The following is a 25881-nucleotide window of genomic DNA, read 5'->3' as shown; positions in this document are numbered from 1 at the left end:
CCTTCAAAAACAACTAAGTTCACATGGGTTTTGTGAAAATAGCCTGCTGGAGGTGAAAGGTTGCTGGCTGTTCATAGGTGGAGGACCAGAAGTGTGTGAGTTCACACCACATCACTGTACAGTCCACACAGGGGACAGTATCTGTAAGTATAGGTCTCTAGCCAATGTTTTCAGCTGATCCCAGGAGCCCAATCAGGAGCAAAGTGGGCGTCACTCACATTTCAGGTTGTGAAACTGGTTCTTAATGCCACTATTTTGCACTGATTTTCTATTGGCTATTGGTAATGTTGCTCTTTTGCCCAGTTGGCTTGTGAGGGTGCTGCCTTGGCATTAACAGATCTAGTAAGGGAGTCCTGGGGGCTGCTCCAGGCTTCATTCTGTCTCTGCTTTTCCCATCACCCTGTTCCAAATATGGAACTGTCCAGCTCTGACAGTGAAAGGCTCCCCAGTTTGGAGGTCACCCAGAAAACGAAGAGCAGAGGCAATTTTAGCACAGACCCTCACAGTGTAGCAGAGTGCTGTTTCTTATGTGCACAATTTCCCTATAAACTGTAATGGCCCAGTAACCATTGACCTATGGGACAGTGTTACCTGCACGACCATTCACGGTCAGCCACTAGTTGCCACTACCAAGCATGAGACTTCAGGCTTTTGTCAAGGAAAGGCTCTGAAAAGCAGCCTCCAGCATTCAGTCCTACCATAATTCCTTGACACATGAGCCAGAGACCCAAGCCACTGGCAGGTTTGGCTGCTGACAGAAAGGAGAAATGGCAGTGAAAAAGCAAAAAGTTATAAGCCTAATATCTGCAACTGCACAGCAACTGATCCACGCATAGTCTCTATGGAAGGAAAATCAGACCAGATGTGTTTGTCACTAAAGATAATGGTGGGACTGGTTCAGCAGGTAGGAATGGTGATGTTGAGAACATCTCTGTTGCAACAGATACACAGTTTCGAAATTGAATTAAATATTTTATGACTTGTGGAATGGGAATGACAATTCAGCAGATATGCCGACAGCAGTGAGAATTTGTATCCCAGATGTCACGGCCTTCCTGAACTTCTGTGCGATGAAACCCGATGAAATTCGGCGAGCAGAACTGACAGAGGCAGGGAACGGCCAGCAGATGGCAATCCCACACTGCTCTGGGACTCCCTCCAGCTCACACCGCTGCCAAACCGGTCTGATAAGAGGGTGATGTATTTCAAATGATTTGCCAGTTTTGCGGGTATATTGGTTTCCAATAAAATGCAGTGTGACATTATATAAGTCTACCATATCTGGGCCATTAAACCGAGAAGGGAAGAATGCTCTTAGTGTGTTTGGTTGGGAAGGACAGAAGATAGCAGATTTGTATGACATATTTCATTGAAATGAGCATTGCTAACAAAATAGCTCTTTGTAAGGGCTTCGGAAACACCTGTAGCTGTGGAAAAGCTAGAAGTGTGAGAAGGGCAGCAGGATGTGCACTGTGCATGCAGCTAGGATCCTCTTTGGGCTACTCAGTCACGTTTGGTGGCTTCTCATCTCACAGCCACCACCACTTTGCAGGCAGCATCACGCAGAAGCCTTTGCAATTGTCCCATCTCCTTTAGAAGTGTTCTTATCGCGTTCTTATGTACCTGATTTGGCTCTGAAGTGGGGTGAGGAAGGCACATGACACATTCTCTTTGGCATGTTTCACAGCATCTTGCTGTGATTCCGCAAAAGCTTCCACAGATTCACCCCTGGCCAGGCACAAAGGTTTGGCCAGGTTGATTTGGGATGGCAGAGGCAGTAAGGAGGCACCAGAGGGCAGCAGAGTGAAGATCTTTTGGACAGACACGCGGTGTGCTAAGTACTGCAGACCTCTGCTCTGGTTTACATCTGTAGTTCGCACCTGTAGTTACAGTCGGCAGGAAATCACTGGTGTTTCCTACTGAGAGATGAAGCAAAATAGAAGCAAACAAACAAAAACCAAACAAACAAACAAATAAAAAACCCAAACACACCTAGTGTTCCTGCACAAAGTACGGTGCCAGAAGAACCTGAAGGGTGGATACATAGGAGTTTATGCACCTCATAAACTCATCTGGGCTGTGACTTCGTGGAGTCTTGCCCTTGGAAGAAAATCAAATGATGGAACAAGTCATACCAGGGATCAGTTTTGTTGTCATTTTGGCCTACTTTCACCTTCCTGCTGGGTGCTAGGGGTATCTGGGAGTACTGAAGCTGAGCAGAATGTTTAGGGTTGGAGATTTCCACTGACCTAAGTCCAACATGCTGACCTGGAACAAGTTTCTCAGGGGAGGTCCTCTCCAGTCTTTCTGGGCCCTCAGTGAAGACAAATTCCTCTTCTTTCTCATTTTTTCTTCTCACTGACTTTATCTTCTTCTCATCCTTCACACTTCCTCACTTGCTTTTTCTTCTCCCTCCCTCCCTCCCTCCCTCCCTCCCTCCCTCCCTCCCTCCCTCCCTCCCTCCCTCCCTCCCTCCCTTCCTCCCTCCCTCCCTCCCTCCCTCCCTCCCTCTCTCCCTCCCTCCCTCCCTCTCCCACTATGTCTTTCCCTCTCCCTGTTCTCACAAACAGGGCATGCCCCAGTATCAGTGCTGCCATGAGGTTTCAGCCCTTGCAAAGGTTCAGGCTCTTCCTCACATTGCAAAGGCATCGGAACAAAGTGCTCATAATTGGGAATGCTAATGATGGAAGCTGGAGTGCTGCTGTTGCTCCTCTGGAAATCAGAAAGTGTTGTGGTTAAATCCCACAACTGGACTCAGGGGTATTGTGAGGATAGGCACAACAAAGGTGCAGTAAGTGGATTAGCCTTTTTTTTTTTTCCTTTTCTGTTTCCCATTTTTTTTGTTTAAATTAACCATTTTATGCCATTGTTATGTTATGTTGTATTAAACGTAGCCTAAAAATGATGTAGAAGCATTTCCCTTAGAAATAGGAAATGGTTTATAAATTATATAAATTATATACTTCTTTGCATTTGGAATTCTTCAAACAATATCTGTTTTGATAGTTGACCTTGTAAAGTGGGGAAGACAGAAGTAAGTCACAAAGATCCTGTGGGCTAAACTATTTTCCAAGCTGATTATAAAGCTTAGCACTCAAGTGGCCTTTGTACAGAAACTCACAAAATACCTTTTCTTTTTAAAGGGTTATCATCACCTAATTCATTTTACCTCTGATTTCGCATTAGAGGTATTGTTTACTTCCATACTGCTCAGAAAATGCTCAGTAAGTGTGATATTATGGCCCACCCTACAAATCTGGTCCAAGTTACAGCAGCTTAGCACAGCACAAAGCTACAGTCTGTTCACCATGGCTGCTTGAATGTTTAAGAAGGGCTTTCCCTGACATTTTATTTATTCTTCACTTATTCTGCCAGTGATCAAGCAATATTCACATTGACACTGCTGTCTGACTAATAGTGCAAGATTGGCCCCAAAAATCGTTGCAAAAGAATGAATGCAATGTTATTCGTAAGGATTTGTTCTGGCTTCCAAGCAGTTTTTGTCAGCTTTATGATTTGTAATTATCTACAGATCTCTGCTTCACTTCGTCTTCTTCTTATTTTCAAGTGTTTGGACCAAAGTGACAGAAAGCAGAAAATAAAAACTGATTTCTTGAGGATCAATATGCAGCTAATATCAAATATCAGTATCAAATAGAAGACATGGCAAAAATAAAAAAGAACACTCATCTACAACTCATATTTGTGGCTAAAGTGAATTAAAGAATGACTTAAGTTGGAAGGGACCTCAGAGATCACTGATTTTCAATGTTATGCAAAGGTCGGGGCTGCCGTCCCCCAGCTCAGCTGCCCAGGGCCCCATCCAACCTGGCCTTGAGCACCTCCAGGGATGGGGAACCACAGCTTCTCTGGGCAGCTGTGCCAGTGAATGGCTATTGACATGTATATCAGATAGGGTAGGTGAAGATAAAGCAGGCATGTGGAAGGACAACTGAAGGACTGAGAAGATCACCTCACAGGGAGTGACTGGGCAGACAGGGACTCTGCACAGGGAATGGTGGGAAGGAATATGTTTGAAGTTTACAAGGCTTTGGAAACTACCCATAAGCAGAAGCACCATTCATGAATATTGCAATATCAGCATGGTGGTAACTTAAAGAAACTAGCGGGAGACTGGTTTCAAATAGGCAAAAGAAAGAATTTATGTATGCAGAAGGTGTACTCTTGTATTTGTCAGCTCTAAGAGGCTGGGGAAGTCAGATCATGTCAACCTGTTCACAAACTAATTTGGTGGACATCTGGTTCTTGCTGGGTGCTGCAAGGACTAGGCCTTGAACATTCCCAGTGCAGAGAAAGGAGGCAACGGGCCATCGAGGATGCACTCTGTGCACTCAGAACACCAAGAGTAAGATGGCCCTTTGTGTCAGACTGCAGTCCTCTGCTCAGTGAGACAAAGCAATGACAGTGGGGACCATAGCATCATAGAATGGCCTGGGTAAAAAGGAACATCAAAGGTCATCTAGTTCCAACCCCTCTGCCATGGGCATGATCACCAACCACTAGAGCAAGCTGCCCAGAGCCACATCCAGCCTTGCCTTGAATTCCTTCAGGGATGCGGCATCCACAACCTCTCTGGGCAACCTGTTCCAGTGCATCACCACCCTCTGAGTGAAAAACTTCCTCCTAACATCTAACCTAAATCTCCCCCATCTTAGTTTAAAACCATTCCCTCTTGTCCTAACACTATCAACCCATAAAAACAATTGTTCCCCCTCCTGTTTATATGAGCCCTTCAAGTATTGGAAGGCCACAATGACGTTTTCCTGGAGCCTTCTCTCCTCCAAGGGATATGGAGGCAAAAGGCATGGTACATGCTTGAATCAGTGGGGTTCATCCTAACCTAGTGGGGACAGGAACACACCTGTGCATATTTGTATGAAAAGTGTCAGGACAGCACTCCAGACACTGATTAGCAAGAAGTGCATCCTACTTCACACCAGCTCATCACATACGCAGCAACTCCAGCCCAGCTAAACACAAAACTCCTCCAGCTGCACTGGCAACGGTGTGGCCAGACAATTGCAGCTTTGATGCTCAGTGCAAGTGTGCTAGAAAGCTTTTTTTCCTTGTTGTCTGCTGATGCATATGAAATAAAGACCTGTAAAAAACACCTGTTTTCATATTTATTCATTTTCCTTCACACATTTCTGATTTGCCTGGCTTTTGCTTTTTTAATCTCTTTAGCTATCAGACTGCCAAGCTCAAAGTCATAATGTGTTCTCTGTCTTACACTTCAGACACAGGTGATAAAGATCTGCAAAAAAAATGCAGAGGCTGCGTGAGCACAGTGAATGAATAATGCAGTTCTGTAGAACTCTTATGATTACTGCCCACCAAAACACTGTGCTCTGTGACACAAGTCTGTGACCGCAACCTTCCCGAGCACGGGCTGCTGTAGAGCTCTCCCTTGAATGAGGTAAGTACCCAAGATTGATTCGTGCGATGTCTTCACACTGTGCTCGGCACTTCACGTTATGCTTTCAGATGCACAGTGCTCTGTGTTTTCCTACAGCAAGACGACTTTCTGAATCAGTAAGAGGAAAAAGAAAATGTGCCAATGCCTGTTTTGTGTGCTTCCAAAGGTGTACTTATGATTGATCGAGCAGATTCTTAAGAAGGACCTGCTCTTCCCAACCCTGTCAAAGCACTGAGGGAGGCCGCCGTGAGGCTCAGCTCGTACTGTGTTATATCGAGGCACACGTTTCCGAGCGCTAGGATTTAGTGCAAATGCTACAGCCTCTCACGGCAGCAACTTAGAGGGCAATGCTATGATTTTAATAAAGCTGTCAGATTAAGTGACTGCATGGTTACACCGTGATATTAATACATGTTCTTAACTGTCAATTAGTTAACTGGCTAATAAAAAGAGCCTAACTTATAGGATTTTACTAATGAATATAATGCCTTGTTTCTGGGCAAAACATATGCTTTGGATATATAATTAGAAAAGCCCCCCCTGCCCCCCATCGAGAGAGCATGTGCAGCTGAATAAAGGAGCTCATTATACCTGCGAGGGGTCAAAGTCTGTGGATCTGTAGCTTATGGTATTATGACAGATTACAAAATCACTCCATTATGTTAGTCAATCTGTTTCCAAGCACAAACTAGAAGGGAACAGGGCACTAGAAACTCCCAAGCACGGCACCCGGTGGCTTTTCCCAAAGGTCTTATGATAGGTCAGCTGCCGGTGGCATCACCTCTGACAGCTCACATGTCAGACCTCTGCTGTATGACTTCTGTCTTTGTTATTGCAGAGCCTCTTCACTGGCAATCAATGCCTGCTTCAGGTTGCAAAGAGCTCCCGGTAAGAGCTGAAACAAATTTGAAATCCATGGGTAGCCATCATTTGTGCTAATGAAAGAAAAAAGCAGAGCACTTATGCTCCATCTGACCTCCCTCAGGCTCTCTCCTTAATAATAATAAAAAAAAATTAAAAAAAAAAAAGAGAAAACAAGTTTTTAAGTAGAGAGGAGAGAGAGTAGCTGAGCAGCAACAGCTGGTAGGGAAAGCTTTGGGTTCAGCATCACTGCATTTGTGTGTTTGAAGAGAAAAAAAAGTAATTCGTATACAGGATAAAGAGATTTCAGACATGATAGACATATTTGACTTTCCTAATCCTTCAGGGAAATTATTCTGCTGGAAAGTCTTATTCAGTCAGTTTAGCATAAAACTCTCTGGTACCAAGAAGAAATAAAATCCTCTTGCCTTGGAAAAATGCAGTACTCGCCAGCACTGCTCTGGGCTGCAGCCCTGCGAGGCACCATGGAGAAGGGCTGCTCCCACATGGGCTCTGCTGGGCTGGTGTAAAGGAGGGCAGTAGCACCCACTGGGTGGCACTAGGGGAAGCTTCTCCCATCCTACGGACCCCAGGGGGTGTGCAGCTCTCCTGGTGCAGGCACACAGCTGGCAGCAACCAGGCTGTGCTGGGCACTGGGTGCTCCACATGACCCCATCTCCTTGGCACTGTGGCTCCTCGGAGATTCCCAGCCCATTCATTTGTCTCTTTTCTTTGCAAACTGCACAGCCCACACAAGCTCCTCTCTAAACTCTAGAGGCAGGATCACAGACATGGTTGAAGCCACCCCACATCCCTGAGATCAGCAGAGTGACATTGTCTTATGCTGGACAATGGTCTGGCCAATGCACTCAGATGTGTTTGGTTAGCGGCCTGGGACTTCACAACTTCTATGAGTTTCAACAAAAGGCATTGAGAAGAGCTTTTGATATGGTTATTTGATCAGAGATCAAACATTTCCCCTTTGCATTCATCCTTTTCATGTTTCCAGCATATAAAAAAAACCACAACAGCCTGCAGGTGTTTGGGCACGTGGTTTGAGAAATCACTCTGGGGCAACCGCAGAAGAGAAATGGCAAAGGTTTATTAAATAACAAGCAGGGACTGGTGCTGGCCCCGTGCAGCACCTCCACAGGGTGAGATTGGAGCTGCCCTCCTGATGTGCCACCGCACACCTTACCACTCACCTAGCAGGCCTAGCTGAGGTGCTTGCTGCTGTGAGCGTGGCTGTTGTCCATGGGCTGGGCTGCTCTCAAACCACCTGCAAAATGAGATTTCTTCCAAGAAATAACAAAGCCCAAGCAGGCAGACAAACTCGCTCATCTTTCCTGGATTTTTGTTTTTCTTTAAATGACCTTTACTATATCTCCCCTTAAAGCAGTGCCTATTTTTAACCCACTGATGCCATTTAATTAGTCATTTTTCATGAGAGGCACACCTGACTGGAATTCATGCTCTTTCTATCCCCTTTTAGCAGCATATACATTTATTTTCCTACCAGAGATTAAGATGGGATCTCTTAGTCTCAGATCTAACCATTTCTAATGGTTATTTCCTTCTTCCTTACCCTTCACCTCAGACCCTGGAAGTCAGTAGCTGTCACTCCGCTTCATGGCTCATCTGACTCAGTGCAGCAGCTGACTAATGTGCTCTGAAGTCAAGAAGATGCACTCAGCAGAAAAGGAAACGTGCATTTAGATATCTATTTTTCCTGTCACTTATACACCTGCCTATGTTCTCTTACACTTATTGTCCCCTTGGAAGGAGTTCCCAGTGTGAAAAAAGAAATGATTTTCATAGCATCATGCCATGAAGAGAACTCACATCCCAATTCCTTCCCTAGTAGTGTAAAGGACAATGCTGTTCCTGTACTCAGCACTCCCCACTGGGTAAGCATAATCTTTGGGAAAATACAAGCAAATGTTGAATGGAAGTGTTTATAAATGCGAGCCACAGCAGAGAAGAAAGTATGGGTTCACCCAGCAACGGTGCATCGCCAGTGGACAGCAAAAACTCTGTCAGGTCCTGCAGCCCTTCAGGCAATGTGATGTTTTATCTCAGAAGCTTACGGTTCCTTTCCTAAACCAAAAGGTATTGCTACATTTACCATATTTTTCTTTCCTTCCCCACCAATGCTGTTGCCAGCAGAGCCCAGACATTGTTCTGATGGCCGTGAGCCCCCTGCCAGTGGCTGTCCCTGGTGAGCACTGCTGGGGGACACTGTGGGGGTGGCTGGACACGTGCTGGGCTGCCTTTTGTGAAGTACAGCTGGTTAAGTGTCATGTAAACCAACAGGCAAGGCTGACTTGGCCATGCCATCCAGCCAGCCTACAGGCAAGTTAGAAGCCAAGGAAATTGTTCCAAGAAAAAGAAAGAAAAGCAAAGCTAATCTTAGCAAAAATATAGTCCCTCAGTACTGGCAGGGTCAGGGTCAGATTGGGTTACGTGTTGTATAAGTCCCTGTTACACAAGCCAAGGCAGGGAGAGGCTTTCCCAGGGCCATTCAACCCTGTTTTCTCTTGCACAGTTTGGTGTTTCTCTCTCATTCCTTCTCTTCTCACTGTCCATTCTCCTGATGTCTGCTTGGACATCAAACAAATGAGTCCACATGTTTCCATCATTGTGATTTGGGATTTCTTACCAATCACTTGGTCTTTAAACAAAATTGATTCAGGAGCTTATGGGCAGATCTGTAGTACCTCATTAGATACATATATATGTATATACACACACACTTATACCTTATACATACAGATATTGTCTGTCTGTGTAACAGACAAAAAAGTAACATACAGAATCATAGAATGGTTTGGGTTGGAAAAGACCTTGAAGATCATCCAGTTCTGACCCCTTAGGTAACGTTCATTTTGCACTAGTGAAACAGTCTGGCTCCAACACAAAGCAGTTAAAACACAGGGATCAGATGCAACCATCACTTATACCTGCACAGTCTGGGCAAAACAGCAAATGGTGTTGTGGAGGCTTCTGATAAACCAAAAGTGCACAGTCATATTTTGTATAAATAGCATGACTGTTATTACTCATCCCATGGCTGGCTTCACAGCAACTGCTCTAGAAGATACTTTTCCTTCCAAATATGCGTTTTCCCCTCAGTGCACCCTTCCTACATAGCTTGAGGCTCTTCTTTTCCAGGAAAATCTGGAAAATTAGTGTCAAGCCAGCATCTCAGCCAATGCTTGCCAGCCTTCTCTTTACACACCTGTACCCATCATCTGGACAGTCATTCTGAAAGCGTCTTCAGGATATTTTTTCAGTGGAGGTTTGTTCCGAGTAGACTTCCAGAACACATCTCCAGCTCCAGAGAAAACCACCTTGAATCTCTTGACTCTCTCTTTGTTATATCACTTTTGATTCCCTAGTTCACCAGAAGACACACACGTTCCAGTCAGAAACACAACCTCATCTTGATAACCTACTCCAGCACACCACAAACACGCTACTTTTGATATCTTTCTAATTTCTGGGTTTGACTAATGGCTCTCAGTTCAGCACACTTCTACAGTACTTGACACTAAGACCCAAAAGGGCTGCTGAAGTATACATGTGCAACTCACCTGTTTTGCAAAGAAAAAGAACGATAACACTGTATTGCAAACAGCGTCCCTGGAAGTTTCATTACAATTTTTCTTGACTACAGAGAATGTACAAATGTCCTAACAACTATAACTTGGTTCTTAACCAACAAGAAGGGGACTAATGTCTAATGCAGTCTTTCCATGACAGAGGGAAAGAACAAAACAGTACCTGAAATCCACTGACTTTAGAGACTTCCATCTGAGGACTGCCCTTGGAGCAGGAAGTCAAATTTGCAGAGCTTGAGAAGAAAGCTAGAGAGTTCACAGTCTTCAGACTTTAGCAGGCATTACCCCTAGGCAGGCATGTTTTATACCTTGGCTAGGTACGAGTGACACAAATAATTTATATTTTCCTGCCCCTTTCTATAGACTACTTTGCCAATAGCCTGTCTTATACCCTACCTATCCCAGGGCTCCTCTGCAAAGCCAAGATGTCTGCACCTTGCAGGGCGCACTACCTGCCACAAAGTAGACTGCTGCTCTTCTAAAATAAATAAAATAAAAGCGAATGAAGTCCAAAGGAACATTCTGATTGCCAGTGGCCATTCTCTCTGTCTTAACCTAGATCAGTTTGACATAAGCCATTTATTTCATGGTTAACCCCAGAAAAGTCCTGCAGGGACTAGAAATTCGTGTATTAATCCTGCTCGCCAGTTTGTTTCCACCTAGGGTTGGGTGAAGGAGCTGCTGCAACCCAAACTTAAATTTATCGCTCCAAACACTGTACAAATCACCCCCCAGAGCCCCTTGTGATCCTCACACTAACTCTTTATTACAGAGAGAAGAAAGAGACAACACTGTGAAGTGCTGAGCATTACAACGAAACATAAAGCAGCATTAAAGTTGCTCTGTGCCTAATGCTGTGGTTTAAGCAGCTAATCTTGTTTTGGTTGAATGGCATGTTCATTACAGCAAATAAATCAGCAACGTGTGGGATCACTGAAGAGGAAAGACATATTAAACCAGTTTAGGGCATCATATTGATTTATTTTTTTTTTAAGTGTCCGATTTAGCTTGGCGTTTTTCAACAGTCAGTTCTAATAAATGCTTGCAGAGCACAGATTAAGCAGGTGGGAATGTTGCCCAGAAAGAGTATTTTGAATAACTTAAGGCACTGGTTTAATTGCAGCAATCCATGATACTTACTGTGCTGGCACCGGAGTGGAATTTTCAGTATTAAAAGTTAAAACTTCAGCCCAACTGTCGCAAGTCGCTCTTTTCTAAAAGACATGAAATAGCTTTTAAGCATTATCGCTTTAGATAGGAGTAGGGAAAGATTGGTTTTGATTCATTTAACTATTTAACTTCCAGCACAACTCATTAAGTAATTTGAAAAACAAAATTAGCAGTTGTTAACTTGACACAACTTGCATCTGGCTGCAGAGCACTGCAGCAGCATCCCTGCCCTCCTGCCCATTCCTAATGGCAGCATGTACAGAAGCAAAACAGCCCCAGCACAGCTCATGCTCCTTTCAAAGCCATGCCATGCTATACAGTACTCCCATATATTTCAACTACAGCAGGCTGGCCTGGAGGCTACATCATCCTGGCTGACTGCAGCAGCTTACAAGAAACACTAATCTCAGTGCTGGGATGCAATGCTTCAGAGAAGTTGTGGAACTGATTGACTCTGCTATTCCAATGTGTAACTTTTTACACTGGCAGAAATACAGAAGATGCATCCTACATGGTTAAACTTAACAACAGCCAAGCTTAAAAATGTTTACACTAATCCCAGTAGGAAAATTCACGTAACAGCATGAACAAAAAGCAGTAAGGTACACATGCACTCTGATTAGGAGAGCAGTTATTTTACTGATCACATAGTTGATCATTCCAGAGAAGCATCATATCCAGAGCACAAAATCTAATGTATAAATTAGCAGAAAGGCAAGATTTGATGGCAGTTGATTAACTGGACAGGGAGCTGCCAGTCCACCACCTCACCTCTACCCAGGAGCCTGAGCCCTTTGCAGCTCAGCTTCAGCCAAGGCCCCTTCTGTACCCTCCTCACTCAGGCTGTCTCAGCCACCTGTGAACTCCAGCAGCTTCCCCTTCCAAAATGCTTTGCCTTCAGTGCACTTTCAGGCACCCATTTGCAGCCTCTATTTCTCCTTGCATGTCTGCTCCACTCCCTAGGTTCATCCCCAAACCTTCCTGCTTGTCCTTCTTACACTTAGTCTTGAATCCCTCTCCCAGGAACACACAACCAGAACAGTATCTAACTTTCCAGTTGAAGCTGCCCCCCACATGCTGGCATCAATACTTTTCCAGCCTTTCTGGAAGTCCCTTAGCATGCAACCCACTGAGATTATATTTGCCTCAGCACGAGCATCAGCTGAGATACCCAGCTCTCTCCACTGTGATTCACCACGTCATTTTTAAGGAAATCATCCCTTTCAACAGAAATTCAGCACCATAAATGCTGAAGCAGAGAAAACAGCCAGCACAAGTGAAAGCCACTCCACAAAGACACCAAGTTATCCTCACCAGCAGTACTCATGTAGGCCCATGCAAGAAATTCCACGGCTGCTAACAGCAGTCTTTCCATACACTTTAGCAGGTTTTAACTGAGCTCAAACTCCACCCTTTCTCAGCAGTTGCAGTTCATTTGTTCTGTAATTCAGCACAGTGCTGCTTTGAATACGTCTTTCTGATCCTGTTTTCCAGCAAATGGCATAATGAGGAATAATAAGCAGGTGCCTCTAAACACAGACCCAGAACAGCGGGAGTATAAAACCACTACAAATGGAGCAATTAAGTAACCACACTGTTCACTGTTTATTGACAGTCTTTATTAAAGCTGACTTTCAGTGTTGAGAAGTTTCCTAACAAGTATAAATACGAACCGAGGTGCTACCCCACCCTTAGAAATCTTTATTTGCACAAAAAGATACAAACAGCCACCATTTCCAAAGTTAGCCATTTTGTACATGTCATACCAAAAAGGAAAAATAAACCAAAGTGAAAGATATTAGCAGCAGAAAGAACTCTAGGCCTCCTTCAAGCACACAACCCGCACGCTTCCACATTTCTTTAAGAAAGAGTATAAAGTGAATTGGGTCAATTTCTTTTTATAAGAAACATCCTACCAACAATGTAACACTGTAAAGCAACACGGCAGTATGAGGTCTGGGGGGGAAAGAAAGGAGAAATAGTAGGTATAAGATTAGAAATCTCAAGTGTAAACATCACCGCTGCTTTAAAATAAAAAACAACAAAAGTCACATGAGCGTTTCCATTTGGCTTAGCAGCCAGGAAAATAAGGAAAGCTGGGTTTGGGGTTTTTTCGATGTTTTTCTTTTCTTTTTTTTTTTTAAGTGCTTAATCACCATATCCAAGTAATGACTTTGAGACCTACTTGACGCGAACGTGCTCAAAAAGCCACTGCTTACAGTATAAAAGCTGTCATTCTGAAATGCCACACATACAAACTGTCTTTATCTGCATGAATGAAAGATTGCTTTCAACAGCCCTCAATCATATGATGCCCCAAATCAAAGTAATGCTATTAGAGCAGGCAGCTGAGTTAAGTCCCAGAAAGTTTAAGTTCGAGAAAAGAGATACAAAAAATTATTAATCATTTTCTCTCTGAAGCCAGCACGCCTTTCCCAGCTGCTAGATAACCAAGTAATAAAGAGAAGTAACAGTTTTCTATTATTGTTATAAATTACCTAGAGTAAACTGACTGCTGACCTAGAAATTCACATTTACAAAGGCAGGTAAGTATAAATACTAATATTTTGTTATAAAATACAAACAACAAAAAAAAAACTGATCATGTGGACATAGTAACATGGTATTTGACTTCATATTAAGCACACATTGTCAGCTTGATTTTAAAATGGACAGAATGTTTTTTTGAGTCAGGACAAACAACAACAAAAAACCCACAAAAACAAAGAACCACAGCGACTCAAAGAGCTTCAGGACTGTTTTGTTAAATTGCTATGTATTTAATCAAGCCTTTGTGCAAAGGAAAAATTAAACATATCAGGCTCCAAAGCAAGTCAAATACATAAGACTGCATAGGAGTTTTGACAGAAGTCTGACACAGGTTTCAAGAGAGATTTCATATTTTTTTGCTGATGTAACTGTTCATTTTTAGCCCACGGTTATAAAAACACATTTCAAAAAGGGAGCAAAGACATTCATCAATTCTGGGTATAGCTGTCGATCACTTGAACCCTGCTGCTCTCCTAAATTAGCACTACCACCAGCCCAAGAGAACCTCTGCTATTGCTGCAGCTGTTGCCTGTAGAACCACGCCCATTGCCTGTCAGCAGCACTGTCCATCCCTGAAGTTATTGTACAACTGTTTTTTAAATGTGCTTTGGAATCCTGCAATATTATACTTATTATTCATCTGTTCCACGTGGCTATTTTTTTAAAAAAACTATTTATCAAAGGTCATCAGTTCCCAACACAGTATCTTTATTGTCCTTCAGGACAGTTTCCAAGTTAGAGAATCCCCTTACAGAAAAGGATCATGTTTTTTTTCCCTACCACATTCCTGTAAACACCTCTGTATTAAGCCAAAGCAAGCCCTACACTACAATTCAAAATTCCTCCAGTGATTTGACTTTACCTCACTTCTCCACAAAAAAAAAAAAAAAAGAAAAACAAAACACTTTATAATTAAAAGGAGAAAAGGAAACAACACAATAAACAGAAGTGATGTGCTCCATTACCCAGGCACACATCTAAAATAAGCCTCTGAAAATTTAACATTTGAAGAGTAATTACTATATCTAGTGGTTCAAGTGTGCAAATGAGTAAATACACTCCCTGTTTCAGAAATAGCTCAATACTGTAGTCGTTAATGATTACTGTTCACATCTAGCACTGGCAGTTCTGTTGCTGGCTTTGGACACTATTTATTCCCTCTTCCTCTGCAGATCTCATGTTTTTCAGAGATCACTGCAACCAACTCAGCAGCAGCATGGCTTTAGGAAGAGGTATCATACGAGAATTTTTTATTTTTTGAAAGTTTTCTGTCAGTCCCAAGACTGTCTGTTTCATGGAGATAATGTTTCAAACAGGAATATCAAATATTATTTCAAGTCTTTCCTGTCTATGAAAGTCATCTCAGAATAATTCAGAATATCAGATAGGTTTGTGTAGAACTAATACGATCAATTAAAGAGGAAAAAAACATGTCAAGAGAGTATTCAAGTGGTGAGAAATACAAAGGCTTTGAGACAGAAAAACACCAGCTTCAGCCTGAGACTGGAAGAAACACACATTTTTCAAAACCAGAGTCCATACAGTGTCACACAGCCCTGCCTTGTCATGTTTGTTAATATCCTCGCTTAGAAGTCAGACAGCATTTTGTTTAACTTGTGTTGCTCTGTATCATTACACTAAACCATAATTAACTCCTCTTTTGTGCCGGCCTCATTCCAACACAATTGTACCCACTGTATACCAGCAGCAGTTCTCAGGTTTTGTTTTGCAGCTCAGCTGTATTTTTCTTGGATGTTCACAAGACTGGCATTTGACTGGATACGTTTGGCTAGAAAGGGAAAAATTATATGAAAATTAAACACAAAGAATTCCACAAAACTAGTCTCTCCACTCCCTCTATTTATCCAGCACAGACTTGCAAACGGTTTTCTGCTCACGTCCAAAAACTTTAATGAAAAGATATGGCTGCAGCTCTCTACTGCCCTTCTTCAGGGGACAGCAGCAGACTAATAGTCGCTATTAGCGCCGTCAGCACAGCTGCAGGCAGAGCCGGCTGGGCCCCGCTCCCTCCAGAGCCAAGAGAGCCCCTGGCAACACCCAGCTCTAACAGCAAAATGAGCAACATCACTTACGCAAAATGAGTATCCGCTTCTTCTGTTTTGAGTGTAGGAAGCTACTAAGATAAAATACAACAGGTAGGAAGAGGATAAAGGAAGAAACGGCAATCACTGGGACTGTGTCACTGCAGGGAACAGAGCAGTTGAAAGTCCTGCTCCAAAGCTTCCGAGTGATGTTCATCTAAAAGGAAAACATAAGCAAGCAGTGAAAGAGAGCACGCACATTCTTGTGCAGATGCTCAGGTCTCAAGATACTCCAGTGTTCAAATATGACCCCAGGAAACAACTTTTAACAGATCTCCCCTCAAATACAAGCAAATCCCTGGAAGCATTAAACCAGATCGTTTACACAGAGCCAACATTTCACATCAGCAAGCTGATAAAAAGACTGTATGCACACATTCTGCATACACTGCCAGTGCCTGTTTCCCTCAGAACTCACTAACAGCCATTGGGGATAGGGCTAATCTCACACTTCCAGCAACACTCCTTTTGCCCAATCATTTGAAACCCCACAGTGTAACAAAGCTTTCTCCAAACATATGTCACAAATGCTGCAGACCCTCACAGCTGCTGTAACGAGGAACCAATTACTACACTGGCTAGAACAACAGCAGCAAAGCTTTGCATTAAAAGCCAGATCAAGAGACTTTATTTTTCTTTAAATCTGTTCCCTTCACAGTAACAAGAAATTAAAGTACAGCTACTCAAACTGGAATGTGCTCGGGCGATCAGGAGCTTGAGTATTAACAAATACTTACTGCATCTTCCACATCGATACACAAGTGTGCGGAGTGTCCGGGCTCCTCACCATGTCTGTTCAGCCTTTGCAACTTGTTATAGAGGTCGTTCAAATTTTTGTAGGTTCCATTGCAGTTTTTACACACTTCAGTGTAGTTATTTGGTGATAGATCAATGGCTTGTCCCTAAGGTTATAAAACAGCAGCACTTGTAAAGAGATTTAAGGCATTTATAAAAAGCTTAAAAAAACAAGAGTCAAGTCTGAATCAAAATCCAGATTTGCAACAAAGCACACTGCAAAAAGGCCCAAACAAGCAACTCACATGAGAATGCAAAAAGAAAATGGACCAACTCTAATTCATGAGGCTGCCCTAGTGACAAAATCCATTTTTTGAAGACTATGCACATCAAACTGGTTCCTGGACCAGCAGTATTTTGTAAAGCTTATTCCAAAAGTACCAGCTCCTAATAAGAGAAGGGAGGGAAAAACAAGAATTGCTTGTAGCTCTTAAAGATCCTAATCTGTGGCTGCTGAGTAATAGTATTTTTGTTTTTCATTTAATCACAGAATCATAGAATGGTTTGGGTTAGAAGGGACCTTTAAGGTCATCTAGTTCCAACCCCTCTGCTATAAGCAGCAACACTAGCCTGTATACCAGGCTGCTCAAAGCCCCACCCAGCCTGGCCTTGAATGCATGTTGATCACCTGGTCATTGACAAGCAGCTGTTGCTACTGCAGAGCAATCCTGATCATTACAGACCCTGCCATAATAAACCCTTTTTATTTATGGTCTTCACCATCGCTGAATGTAATACAACATACTTGAAAACAGATAACAGCCAACCATGGAGTTAAGACAGGCATGTCCATCATGGTGATGGTCAGCATGATTGCAGCCACTGCCATGGAACCAGACTGATGCATTAGTTTCACAAAACCAAGGTCAAAAATCCCACATTGTGGTTTTGTTGCTCTCCTTTTTTTTATCTTTTAATAAAAAATATTAAAAACTAAAATTTTTTGTTACTTATATACATTAACTGTATTATACATGAGTGCCACTCAAAAAGTAATGCCTCCTATTTTATTATGTTGGCCCATGGCATCAGAGGCAGATAGATATTGGTGGTGTAGCAGCAGAGGTTGAACCTTCTCACCAATATTTCATTACATGTTGTTGCCATGTGACAGACGTGAGCAGTGGGGTAGCCTGACAGGATGCCATCTGACATGGAAGTGTGTATGAAGCAAAGGTGAGTCACTGAATTCCTTCATGCAGAAAAAATTGCACCTACTGACATGCAACAATACTTGCTGAATGTTTATGGACCAACCAGGGGATGTGAGCACAGCGAGGCTGTGGATGGTGCGTTTCAGCAGTGGCGACAGCAACAGTGGGACAACTCTGCTAGCACAGGCTTCTACAGGTGTGGCATGCACACTTCTGCTCATCACTAACAAAAATGCAAAGTAAATGGTGGTGATTGTGTTGAAAACGTGATGTTCTGTAACTCAGAATTTGCTCTGTCAAACACTGTCACTGTGCTCATTTTATCTGTTGTAGTTTCTGCAGAAATAAGTAGGAGGCATTACTTCTGGAGCACCCTACACATGTGCATGCAGCCCAAGACAATTCCTCTTCACTCAGTGCAGCCTGGGAAAGACAAAAGGTTGGACACCCATGGGCTAAGATCTACTTTAGATTTCTGACTGACAGACCAGACTGTGCGGTGCCCAACCACCACCCACTCCAGCTCACTTTTTACATATCATTAATAATAAAAAAACAGTTTCCTCAGAGATTGTACCATACTCATTATCCCCCATTTTTATTACAGACTGATCACAGAACATGGCTAGTTACTGACTGAAATGAAATATGTGCTGTTTCTTCAGCAATTTAGGGCATTTTCTCCAAGGAAAATTACTACATTCATTTCACAAAGCGCATTACATTACCTCTGTAGTACGGACTCCTAATTATTTTACCAGCCAAAACAACTGTAACAATCATTTAAAGTAGCTAGTCTTTCTGAACTAGTCTATGTTATTAAAAGGTTGTTTAAAGATTGAAATGTTCAGTCAGAAGACAACAATTCCATGAAGAGGCAGATAAAGAAATACATTATTGTATGTACTACGTAGTTATCAACTGTTGTGAATTCAGAAATTGTGATGTGAAGTAGCATCGCAATTATATACAAAATGAAGTCAAGGTGAATATCAATTGGAATTAATTTTAGTCTCTCCATCTCTAAACATCTGCATTTCTGTAGATCGTGCCTTTATTTGCCTAAAATGCTGTCGAGTTTGTGAATTTTGTCTGGTATATATCTGCATTATATTCAGCATAAATAAGATTTTTCTAGCAGTTAGAGAATTCAGCACTTCTCTTAAATACGCAGCACAAATACCTGAAGGTTATGTTCAAAACATGTCAGAGATTTATTGAATAAATCCATGAATTCTTGAGTAGAATTTGATAATCCCTCACTGTTGTTCTTTATACAATCTGTCAAAGAGAAAGAAAAACGTCAGGACATTCTAACATTCTAACATTTCCGGAGCTGACAAGTCCCAGACACTCCACTCTTGCAAAAAGAGCTCTCGACTACAAAAGATGTGTCTAGTCAACCCCACGTTTTCCTTATCTGCCTGCCGCTGATGTCTCAGACCTGCTGACCTAACTCTTCATCGAGAATATATTTCAGAATTAATTGGCCTTGATTAAGTGAAAGATGAAGACTATCATCAAGAGCTTGCTGAAGTGGGAGGCCTGAATTATCTTTGGACTTTAAGATAAAACAAGATATTACTTTTATTTTCTACCCTGCAAATCTAGCTTTGCCCAGCAACAGTAATAGCTATTATGGGAAATGGAAATTAAATGGACAGCACCCAGGAAAAGGCCAGACAACAAACAGTGGTAGAAATCAGAGTGTAGTTATTATTGTTTAATACAAGAGCCGACCATTTCACCAGCTCAACCCCAACATATCACAACACCATGACCACTCTAGATGTTCTAACCAGATAAACCCTTGGAAGTGGCAGGGATATGCAAATTTAAATGTTCAGCAAGGGCACTATGAGATCCTAGAAAATTTTCCCAAATAAAAGGAACTGACATCAGCGTTGAGAACAGGCACTCAGCTGGACTCTGGGAAGGCAGCATACAGGTCACAACCTGGTGGGACAGCACAGACCACACTGCTCCTTCTGCATTGTCTTTCCAGCCTTCACAGATCCCAGATGTGTAAACAAAAACTAATTCTTCAGGCTCTCATCTGTGACACTTAACTTCACAGTACTATTCCTTCTGTTTTCTAGTACACCTGTAAGGACAGGGTCCCAGTTTTCAGACCAGGGGAACAGTAAAAAGCCAGTTTATCTGTAAGCACGGCACAGCACCATCAGCAAAGGGACAGCGAGGCACAACGACAGACCTGGATACTCTCCACCCGTTAATTGAAATCAAAAGCACAACTGTGGAGGCAAATACTATTCAACCTGAAAGCACCCGAGCTATTGACTTGAACAAACTGTCTAATAGAAATATACACAACATCTATGGGTTTTTTGTTTGTTTTTTAGACAGACTGGCACCCTCAGATTCTGGCAGCATCCCTTACCCAATAAAAAACTCCTGTACTCCTCACTGCAATTCTTCTACTTTAGGACCTTTTTGCTATACACAATACGTAAGCAATTATACACAATTCTGATCATGCAAATTTTAGAGCAGTGTTGAGCTAAGTCATAACAATAGCATGAAAGCTATAGAATGAGTCACTCACTTGCACAGTTGGCTGCCTCCCAGGTTTCATTAAAGAATGCTGAAAGGGTCACAACTACCTGCAGCCTGTCCGAGGTCAGGATACTTTTGGCACAATTGTGGCTCTCTGAGGAATTCTAGAACAAAAATGAAATTAAAAAATACAAGAGCAATCAAATGTTAAAAATACAAAAAGAAAGCTTTCAGAAAGTATTTTAGGCAAACACAGCTAAATACTGCATCACATCACACTGGCATTTCTAGACTAAGGAAAGCAGAATCAACTGCAGAAAAGCCTTGTGATCCTCAAAATCTTACTACAATAACACAGTTTGCTGTGCATTGTCTTTGAAGAGCTACTGGGTCAGCACTGCAATCACATCAGTTAGAAACAAGTAACTGCAAGCGACTAGATGATCTTCAGGATCCCTTTCAACCCAGGCCATTCTGTGATGCCATGATTCTATAACAGGCCTCTGCCAGCCAGCTCCTATTCCTCTGGTTCTGGGCAGCTGTGCTCAGAGCCAGCTCCAGGCCCACACAGCCAGGGAAGGGACGGAGTCATTCTCAAGACACCACAGAATTATCTGAAGGAGCTGAACCAATAGAAAGGCCTCAGAGCAAAGAAACTCCAAACAACAGAAAACAAAGTCCAGAAATGCTGTACCAACATACTATATCAGCAACAAGCTGCCCCCCACATACAGCTACACAGGAACAAAGTCCTCCACAAAGCAATGCAGTAGTTGCTCCCACAAGCCTACTATTAAGTCAGGCTCTCTTCTTTATTGGATGTGGGTACCAAGCTGATCTCATCTGAGAGAGCCATCCAACAGTACCCAATCCTGAAAGGTGAAACACCAGGAGAATTCTTAAAACAATTTATTCTCTGGACAAAATTAGTAAAAAAATAATGACTATAAGAGCAGCCACGGAACCAACAGGAAATGAAATATCCCCATTAGAATTTAGAGTGGCTTTTTTTTTCCTCCAGAGCTTTATTTTCTCCCTCAAATCCCTGACAGAAACCATGATCTGCAGTCAGCTGACTCCTGTGCTCTAGCTCCTGGTTTCTAGCTGCTAAACTGCCTTAAGCACTCCTCAGATCTGCCACGGCGCGAAATGCCTCTCTGATTAGCAACATGGGACAGGCAAGAAAAGCATGTCTTCAATGAGAAACACATTGCTTATACAGCTTTATGAAACATTCATTTTCCACCTTTAAAATATATATACATACGTACATATATATACATAGGTTTATTATCATTTTTAATAAGAAAGTTTCCCTTTGAAACTGAACTGCAGAAGTCAAATATTGCCACTTCTGGTAACTCCCACAGTTTCAGTTCTAGTAAGTAGCACACAGAACACAATCAAGTTGCTTACTTGGGAAACTCCCTGACTGCTTCATGAGGCACAGTTAAAACTGAAACTTCCGCACCAGCAACTCACGAGTAGGAAGAAGTATTTTACATCCCAATCTGGATCTGGTGGAACTATATAATTCCTTAAAGATTTTTGCCTAAATTATTTAATAAGCCTAATGAAGAGGATTGTACTTTTCAGGGATGTCCAAAACTTAACTTGACTGTTTCTTTCACACTATGGTGTAGCTACTGCAGGATGGGAATGACTGAAATCATCAAATATCTGATCAGTCATGACCGTGGGCTCAGGTCAAAAGAGCTCATCTTTATTTATTTGTTTAGGTCATACATCCACAGAAGGAAAGCCAAATGCTCCTCAGTACAGATTTCAGATGAAACCAGGACTCCAGAACAACAGCCATAATGAGTTCATACACATTGCAAGCACCAGGGTTTGTTTGGCAACCTGTTCCTAGCCAGGAGAGTCCCAGAGGTGACCTGCACCCACAAGTGCAAGGTATTTCAGCAAATTCTCTACATATTCTTAAGATGTCATATAAAAGCAAGAATTGCAGGCTCACTTCCTCACCTTTACATGACCTAATCTGAGATGGTATGGAACAGCTTCCACACAAGAAACAAACAGGTGTCTACATCAAACAACAGACTACTGGCTAGGTAGTTGTCCTTGAGAGAATGAATATCAAATGAATGTCCAGTTGTTTTTCCAGAACCAGAACAAGGATGAGGGGGGACAGGCAGACCACAGATCAAAAGTAGGAAGAAAGTGGCACTTCTTAACATGAGAGCTAAGTGAATATGAATGTGTTGGCAGCATGACGCTGTAGTATCAGAAGTCTGCATGGGTTTTGCCTATCAGTAGCGACTCCAAATACAGATTCAGTAATCTCTAAACTGGGAGCAAAATCTTGGTGGCAGACTGCTATAAACTTGCTCTGTTACTGTACTCTTTATGAGGGCAACCACTTCCAGCCATCACCAAAGAACAGACAAAGCCCTTCAGTCCTATTCACCACTATCATTCTGACATCACGTTATGGACTAGCTTTTAAAAACAGACAAGTAGGATGAGTTAAAGAACAGATATAAATGCATAACATTAGCCATCAACCACGTCCAGCAGGAAAAAATGAAAAAAAAATGGGATGGAGATGCAGGAAGATGGCAGCAAAAGACCTATCTTCAGTCAGGGTTTCCCACTGCTGAGGCTCAGGAGTACCAGCCAGTGCCCAGAACGACCACTCTGCTGCTGCATGTTCCCACCAGCCTTGGGGCCATGCACACTGGGATCTGGTTCCCCACAAGGACAGTATTACTCGTTGATGACACAGAATCATAGAATATCCCAAGTTGCAAGGGATCCACAGGGAACACTGAGTTCAACCCCTGGCTGAAGAACCACCACCCTCTAGTGAAGAAACCTTTCCCAGTGCCCATCCTGACTCTCCCCTGATGCAGCTCCATGCTATACCCTCAGGTCCTGTCGCTCTCACCAGAGAGCAGAGAGCAGAGATCAGCGCTGCCCCTCCACTCCTCTAGCGAAGAGCCGTAGGCCATCATGAAGCCATCCCTCAGGCACTGAGCAACCACCCGCAAACCCGAGTGGAGCTCCAAAACAACTCGGCCTTTCCAACCAGCCCAGAGCAGGAGGAGGAAGGCTCTTTTTCCTCCATGCACCCCGACACACCAGGAGGTGGTTTGTGCCGAGACCCAGTACCAGAACACCACTTTGTGCCGAGACCCAGTACCAGAACACCACTTCCCCTTTCACAAGGCGCGACTGGGACATATACGGAACACAGAGCACCGAGGGCGCTGCCCTCAGCGCCAGACACCCGCCTCCCCGCAGCCGGACCCCATCCCCACCCGATGGGACGCACCCCGACGGCGCGGGCGATGTCCCCGTACTGCACCAGGAGGCCGCGGTAGAGGCCGCCGCAGGCCTGACAGAGCCGCACGGGGCGAGCGCGGCGGGCCAGGCACCCCGACAGCATCGCGCTGCCCTCAGCGAAGGCGGTGAGGAGGCGGCGGCACTCGGGCTCCAGCTCGGGCAGGTCTCCGGGCAACCCCGCGGCTCGCAGCTCCGCCGCCATCCCCGCCGCCAGCTCCTCCGCCTCGCCCGGCGCATCGAGCCCGGCTGCGAAGCCGAGGGTGAGAGCTACGGCGAGCGACAGCAGACGGCACGGCGGCGCCATGACGGCCGCGCCGAGGAACCGGAAGCGCCGCGCCGGGCAGAGGCACACCCCCGCTTCGGTAAGCGGTCGCTGATTGGTGGGGACGGAAAAAGGGGCGGGGAATGAGGCGGGGCGGTGTAGAGGGCGGGAGGCGGGGGATGGGGTCACGGAATGGCGGCGTGATGGAGGGTGCGAGGAGTTGGGGTTCTGCGCTGCGCCCCGTGAAGCACTGGGATGTCCCTGGATTTGGGTACATCTAGGAGTTTTTTCCTCTTAAATATTCATGACGCGAGAGTGCAGTTTCTGTAACGTATTCCAGTAAGGTAACACTGTTTTAATCTAAAATTGTGCTTAAAGGTACCTGTTGTATAGGAAGGCACTCTGAAATGAGAAAAAAAAAAAAAACAGCAGTAATTAGAAATAAAATCCCCAGATCGGAAAATGAATCATTGAGTGTGTAATACACCATATCTGCAGTCAGAGCACCTGCTATGCAGTGCCCCAAGCCTGGTCATCCCTGTTCACGCCTAGTCACCAGTTTTCCTTCGTAGTTTGCAATAAAAGCTTGGTCACTAAGAGGAGGTCCTTTCCGGAGCAGACAGCCTTCCCCCAGGGCTGCAGTGCCTCACTTTCTGCTTGTTCCTGCATCCAGTGGGATCCTGTCCCAGGCTCATTCCATGTCACTACCACTCTTTCCAGGGACTTCAATGGGCTTTTCACAGAAACATAGAATTGTAGGGGTTGGAAGGGACCTCCAGAGATCATGTAGTCCAACCCCCTGCCACAGCAGCTCCCTAGCCCAGGTTGCACAGGTAGGTGTCCAGGCAGGTCTTGAATATCTCCAGAGAAGGAGACTCCACCACCTCTCTGTGCAGCTGTGCCAGTGCTCTGTCACTGCACTGTGAAGAAGTTCCCATGCACATTTGTGTGGAACTTTCTATGCTTCAGTTTGTGGCCATTTCCCCTCGTCCTATTGCCATACACTGCAGAGAAGAGTCCAGCCTCGTCCCTTTGTCTCATGCTCCTGAGATATTTATAGATGTGGATCAGATCAGATCCCATCTGAGTCTTCTTTTTTCAAGGCTGAACAGACCCAGGTCTCTCAGCCTTTCCTCATAAGTGAGGTGTTCCACGCCCTTTAGCATCTTTGCAGCCCTCCACTGGACTCCCTGTCTTTTTTTGTACCAGGGATCTAGGTTTCTCTGGTCAGGTACTGCAGTGACACTGTGCCAGCTCACTGTGATCTGATCTACCTGGCATTAACTTGTTTCAGTCTTACAATAGATATCACAGTATCATACCATTGATATGCCCAGGATGGTTTTATGTTGCCAAGTCAAAAGACAACATACAGGTAGTTGCCATCCAGCAGACAAACAACACATCAAAGAGCATCTAACATCTTCAAATAAAATGAACACCTTGGCTGTGAATAAATGTCTTGCAAAGCAGCATTTGAAAATGGAAAATGAAATGACACAGAGAAATGAAAAACTAGGGACAAAAATGCAGCAGACCATTCTCTTAGGCTTGCACTGTGCATTAATCAGGTACCATTCTGGGTAACAGATCTTCACCCAGTCCTACTGCTCAGACTGCCACAATGGACCCAAGTATTATCCTCCTGTGCAACCCTCCTTGGGCTTAGCCCAAGCCCAAGCCAGGGACCGTATCTGGTAGATAGCATGGACAGGAGCAACATCTCTGGAGGAGTAGGATTGCTTGATAGAATGAGCATAGTGAGACAGCCTCAGGGTCGGGGCATTGTCCTGTTGTTGTTTAGTTTAGTATCATCTAGACCATGAGGTGTAGGCTGAATGCTGAGAAAAATTGTCCATGGGGTATATTGGGTGAGCGCACCACAGCTAGCAAGGCCTGAATGATACAGGACCCCTTGGCTGTGGGTGCCCTGCAGCATCCCCCAGCCAAGCACCTGTATGGAGACTGCTTTATGCTAGGATAAGGATCACCTAGTTCTGCGTGGGTTCTTGCCTTGTTCTCGCTCAATCCAAGCTGGATGAAGGTGTCCCCTGGGCTCTTCGGCCCGATGTGTCTTGTCTGGCCACATCTACCCGGGAGAGGG

The 25881-nt window shown here is 43.9% G+C and overlaps 1 protein-coding gene across 1 annotated transcript; it reads right to left on the bottom strand.

Annotated features, from left to right (window-relative positions):
* Window positions 1–14540: 14540 nt before the first annotated feature.
* On the bottom strand, window positions 14541–23819 carry OSTM1 (osteoclastogenesis associated transmembrane protein 1). The gene is made up of 6 exons (XM_065735301.1): window positions 23505–23819; window positions 20256–20370; window positions 18873–18970; window positions 16478–16642; window positions 15732–15897; window positions 14541–15427 (listed from the first exon to the last, which is right to left on the bottom strand). Exons 1-6 carry the CDS (start codon window positions 23817–23819, stop codon window positions 15372–15374), a joined length of 915 nt encoding a protein of 304 aa, XP_065591373.1. The 3' UTR covers window positions 14541–15371.
* Between the last annotated feature and the right edge of the window lie 2062 nt (window positions 23820–25881).

Source organism: Cyrtonyx montezumae, unplaced genomic scaffold (assembly GCF_038088225.1).
Source record: "Cyrtonyx montezumae isolate F1298 unplaced genomic scaffold, pur_monq_1.0 scaffold_0, whole genome shotgun sequence".
In the NCBI taxonomy this organism is placed as follows: domain Eukaryota; kingdom Metazoa; phylum Chordata; class Aves; order Galliformes; family Odontophoridae; genus Cyrtonyx; species Cyrtonyx montezumae.
The sequence above is the reverse complement of the archived record's forward strand: the minus strand, read 5'-3'. Positions and strand labels throughout refer to the sequence as shown.

Bases quoted from the DNA above. Each gene is read 5' to 3' on its own strand.
- OSTM1 (XM_065735301.1), bottom strand. From the start codon at position 23,819: ATGGCGCCGCCGTGCCGTCTGCTGTCGCTCGCCGTAGCTCTCACCCTC. The intron at 18,971-20,255 runs GTGAGTGACTCA...TCTCTTTGACAG, and splicing joins GGAGGCAGCCAACTGTGCAA to ATTGTATAAAGAACAACAGT. The intron at 15,428-15,731 runs GTAAGTGATGTT...TTCCCTTTCTAG, and splicing joins GAAGCGGATACTCATTTTGC to CCAAACGTATCCAGTCAAAT.